This window comes from Egretta garzetta, unplaced genomic scaffold, assembly GCF_000687185.1.
Source record: "Egretta garzetta isolate BGI_Z169 unplaced genomic scaffold, ASM68718v1 scaffold853, whole genome shotgun sequence".
NCBI lineage: Eukaryota > Metazoa > Chordata > Aves > Pelecaniformes > Ardeidae > Egretta > Egretta garzetta.
In genome coordinates, this window is record NW_009259244.1 from 29,703 (window position 1) to 34,678 (window position 4,976).

Genomic DNA, 4,976 nt, shown 5'->3' on the forward strand with positions numbered 1-4,976 from the left:
CTTCTCGGCCACCGCCCCCCCCTCTTCCCCGGAGCCCCGCCGGGATTCCCCTCATCGCTAATTATTTTGCAATCATCGACGCCATTAGCGACCCCACCCTACGTTAACGATCGCTAATACAGGCATAAGCCCACAGGCAGCGCCTGGTTGGGCGGGAGCCTTGCGCCCCAGAGGGGGGTGAAAAGGGGATCCTAGCAGAGATGATGTTGCTTAAAATGTACTCACTGTTGTGTATTGTACAAGTCCTTGATAAGAACCGAGAAGTTGCCTTGAGAACCAGCTAAAACCGACCCTGCAGTCTGGACAAGAGCCAAGGAGCAACTGAGTCTGCGCAAGAACAAGGGATTACGAGTGTTGATGAAGAGGAGTCATCGGCCTTCATCCTCCATGACCCCCGTGACCACCACCAGGAGACACTGCGCAAGCGCGGTGGGGAGGAGTTGATGGAAATGACTTCTTGGGGCTAATTTTAATACGAAGTGGGGACAAGCCATGCATATGTATAGGCATATTTGGGAATCTTATGTATACGCAACACTTTGTCGTATAACTTCAAGGCAAGCTACCACACGCGCGTGCATGACTTTGGTGGGACTACCCCCCCGTGCTGCCCAGCGCTGAATGAACATAGCTACTGTACAGTCTTACAGATGTGGAGTCCGTTTTTCCGCACGTCAGGGGAAAGCTGGGCCCATGGGCTGAGGCCAGCAGTGCTGCCCCGGGCGTGGCTGCTTCACGGGGAGCCCTCATGTCCTGGTGTGTGGATGCCCAGCCTGGCAAGGTGGTGGCCAGAGCTCATCCTGGCAAATGCCTCTTCCTCCGATGAGCCCGGGAGAGTGGCTGCCTGGCTCCTATGCGGAGGAGGAAGACGGAGCTGGTGCGTGGCTGTGGGCACGGAGCAGAACTCCCCAGCCAAGCGTGTCCCATGGGGAGGAGGTGATGTTTTTCCCTCTTTGCCCATTTCTGTGATTATCAGGCAGTTTCTGCTATTAGAGAGCAGAATTGGCTCCTCAGCGAGAGCCGATATGAGGCCGTTTGTTCAGCACAGCTGATTCGCAGTTCAGAGAAATCCCTTCCCACCCACACCCCCTGCCATGCGGCACAGCCAATGGTTAAACTCCAGCTGCTGTATCAGGAGAAGAAAAACCGTAAGTGTCACAGAATCCCAGAATCCCAGCATGGCCAGGGCTGGAAGGGCCCTCTGGAGCTCAGCCAGGGCTGGAAGGGCCCTCCAGAGCTCACCCAGTGCCACCCCCCTGCTCAAGCAGGCTCACCCAGAGCAGGGGGCACAGGACAGCGTCCAGGCAGGGGTTGAAGATCTCCAGAGAAGGAGACTCCACAGCCCCCCTGGGCAGCCTGGGCCAGGGCTCGGGCACCCTCACAGTCAACAAGTTCTTCCTGACCTTCAACTGGAACCTCTTGTGCTTCAGTTTGTGCCCATTGCCCCTTGTCCTGGTGCTGGGCACCACTTGGAAGAGTCTGGCTCTGTCCTCGTGACCCCCACCCTTGAGATATTTGTAGGTGTTGATGAGATCCCCTCTCAGCCTTCTCTTCTCCAGGCTTGGGCCTAAAGAACCACCAAAATTCACACTCCGGGACAAAGTGCGCAGGTGCCTTTGGTAAATTGTTCTAAATTTTGCCACAGTTGTTTCAGGGGAGGGAAAAAAAAAAGATGGTTCTACCTGCTTTTGGGGTTTGGGTTATGAGTTTCATGAATAAGGAATATGTGCATGGCCAATATTTCTTTCCAAATGAGAAGTGAAAGTCAACAGGGATGGACGCTTTGGTTGTGTTTCCGTAATGGGAGTCTAACGAGCTCCTTGTTGTCAAGTTTGCGCTGGTAGCACACACTGGGTCCCTGCAGGAACATCAGCTGCTCATGGGTCATAGAATCACAGAATGTTTTGGGTGGGAAGGGACCCCCAGAGGTCACCCAGCCCAACCCCCCTGCAGGAGCAGGGACACCTTGAACCACATCAGGTTGCTCACAGCCCCGGCCAACCTGGCCTGGAAGGTTCCCAGGGATGGGGCCTCCACCCCCTCTCTGGGCAACCCCTGCCAGGCTTTCACCACCCTCACTGGAAAGAATAGGTCTCCCCGCAGCCTTCTTTTCTCCAGGCTGAACAAGCCCAACTCTCTCATCCTGTCCTCATAGGAGAGGGGCTCCAGCCCTCGGATCATTTTTGTGGCCCTCCTCTGGCCCCGCTCCAACAGGTCCATGTCCTTCTTGTGTTGAGGGCTCCAGAGCTGGACGCAGGGCTCCAGGTGAGGTCTCACCAGAGCAGAGTAGAGGGGCAGAATCACCTCCCTCGACCTGCTGACCACACTTCTCCTGATGCAGCCCAGAGTACGGTTGACCACCTGGTCTGCCAGCGCACATTGCCGGCTCATGTCCAGCTTTTCGTCCATCAGTACCCCCAAGTCCCTCTTGGCAGGGCTGCTCTCCATCCTTTTTTCCCCCCAGCCTGTATTGATACCGGGGGTTGCCCTGACCCAGGGGCAGGACCTTGCCCTTGGCCTTGTTGAACCTCATGAGGTTCCCATGACTCCACCTCTCCAGCCTGTCCAGGTCTCTTTGGATGACATCCCGTTCTTCTGGCGTATCAACCGCACCACCCAGCTTGGTGTCACCTGCGAACTGGCTGAGGGTGCACTTGATCTCCCTGTCTAGGTCATTGATGAAGATATTAAACAGCACCGGTCCCAGTATGTACCCCTGAGGGCCACCACTCGTCACCAGTCTCCGTCCGGACATGGAGCCGTTGACCTCTGGATGTGACCATCCAACCAATTCCTTATCGACCCAACAGCCCACCCATCCAATCCATAGCTCCCCAGTTTAGAGAGCAGGATGTTGTGGGGGACCGTGTCACAGGCATTGCAGGAGTCCAGAGAGATGCCGTCCGTTGGTTTTCCCTTGGCCGCTGTTGTTGTCACACTGTCACAGGAAGCCACTTGGGTCGTCAGGCAGGACTTGCCCGTGGTGAATGGTTACAGGCACCCTATGAATGCCCGGGCTGAAAGAAGGAAAAAGCAGTTCTCTTTCCTGCCTGAGGGTTTGTAGAAGGAAATCCCTTTCTTTCAACTGCAGTGAAGTTTTTAAAGCTATTTTCCTCTAAATGGTGTCGTGGTTTAACCCCGGTCAGTGGCTCAGCCGCCCCCAGCCGCTCGCTCGCTCCCCCCTGGTGGGGTGGGGGGAGAATGGGAAGAGCCAAAGTGAGAAAAGTCCTGGGTTGGGGTAAAGGCAGTTTAATGGGGAGAGCAAAAGCAAAGAAAGGGATCCATTCCCTGCTTCCCATGGCAGGGGGGTGCTCAGCCACCTCCAGGACAGCCAGGCTCCATCACGTGCAATGGTGACTGGGGAGACAAATGCCATCACACCCAACGTCCCCCCCTTCCTTCTTCTCCCCAGCTCGATGTGCTCAGCATGACATCATACGGTGTGGGGTACCCCTGGGGTCAGTTGGGGTCGGCTGTCCTGGCTGTGCCCCCTCCCGGCTCCTTGTGCCCCTGGCAGAGCGGGGGAAGCTGGGAGGCCCTTGCCTGGTGTGAGCCCTGCTCAGCACCGACTGAGCCATCACCGTCCTTCCCACCCTAAACCCAAACCCCAGCACTGTGCCTGCTGCTGGGAGGAAAATCAACTCCGTCCCCACTGAGACCAGGACAGCGGGTGACACAAATCCCCCACATGCTTTCTGATTATTGAACCCGTTTTTAATTCCTTGCTGATTTTGCAGAAAGGAAATAGAATAGAGTGGAATAGAGTAGAACAGAATAGTTCCGTTGGAAGGGGCTACGGCGATCATCTAGCCCAGCTGCTGGGCCACTTCAGGGCTGGCCATATCCTGCGGGATTTAAGAATGCAATACTCATCCCGGGTTTTTGTTTTAATTGTGGTTTGTTGGTTTTACCATGGCATTTCCTGGTCAGCTGTAGCTGGTTCCTTACCCAACTGTTTTTCACTGTGCTGCTGCACCCTGGGGGGCTCAGGTGGGGGGTGATCAGTCCCCACGACCCAGGAAGCAGAGGGGTGATCAGTGCCCCCAGGGAGCAGAGGGGCGATCAGTCCCCATGCCCCAGGGAGCGGAGGGGTGATCAGTCCCCATGCCCCAGGGAGTGGAGGAGCAATCAGTCCCTGCACCCCAGGGAGCGGAGGGGTTCCAGCCCTGCGAACCGCGGGGGCATCCTGGGCCACAGGCAGGGGAAGGGCGTCCTCCCTCCCGAAGGACTGGGCCCTGCGGGCTGTTTAGGGAGGATGGGATAGGGGTGAGAGGGGGGAGCCGCCCTTTGGGCAAAAGCTGAGGTTATTTGTGCTTCCCTTTGCCTGCCCTGAGCGCCGTTACCTGCAGTGCCCGGAGCTCGCCACATCCATGGGAGAAGCCTGTTTGCGGGACCTTTGGAAGAGGGCTCGCACCCTGGACTGGTTGCCCACTGGGCCACCGGGCTGGACTTTCCCTGACTCGGGAGGTATCTCCAGCATCAAGCACCGCTGCGGATGCCGGCCCCGGCCACGACCCATCGCTTGCCCACTCTGCAGTGCATCCCTCTGGAAGGACCTCCCCCTCTTCACCCTGGTGCTTCACTGATGCTCTCGGCTCTGCGGAGCCCTTTGCTGGCCCTCAGAGGCATCTGTGGCTCTGGCAACGTTGCCACAATGAAATGGCATTGGACAGGAAACCCAGATGGGCTGGCCTGGAGCCGGGAGGAGATCGCTGTTGTCCCCTGCTCCCGTACCCCTGAGCCCAGCGCCACAGGGTAGAGCTGAAAGCCCCGGGGCAGCAGAGCCGGGTGCCACAGGCATCAGTGCCGGAGCCCCCAGACCGTGGGGCTTCCCTCATCTCGCTGGCCTGGGGAGGAAACCAAAATGTCCCCTGCCCAGCTGGCCCCCCAGATGAACACCGGCTGCCGGGGAGGGGTGACAGGTCCCAACACCGTGCCCAGGGGCAGGCGCCGCCTTGGCCTGAGGAACAGCGCGG

General features: G+C 57.8%; 2 protein-coding genes across 2 annotated transcripts in view; both read right to left on the reverse strand.

The window, feature by feature from the left end:
• The window catches only part of LOC104123768, an 8,706-nt gene extending 4,187 nt beyond the window's left edge, over positions 1 to 4,519 (reverse strand). The window contains exon 1 of the mRNA XM_035891649.1: positions 4,415 to 4,519. Within this exon, the coding sequence (XP_035747542.1) occupies positions 4,415 to 4,519 (105 nt within the window). The remainder of the gene's footprint in view (positions 1 to 4,414) is intronic.
• A 47-nt stretch (positions 4,520 to 4,566) lies between these two features.
• The window catches only part of LOC104123769 (GTPase IMAP family member 1-like), a gene marked incomplete at its 5' end in the record, with an annotated part of 1,788 nt that continues 1,378 nt past the window's right edge, over positions 4,567 to 4,976 (reverse strand). Inside the window, one exon of the mRNA XM_009636053.1 lies at positions 4,567 to 4,761. Within this exon, the coding sequence (XP_009634348.1) occupies positions 4,567 to 4,761 (195 nt within the window). The remainder of the gene's footprint in view (positions 4,762 to 4,976) is intronic.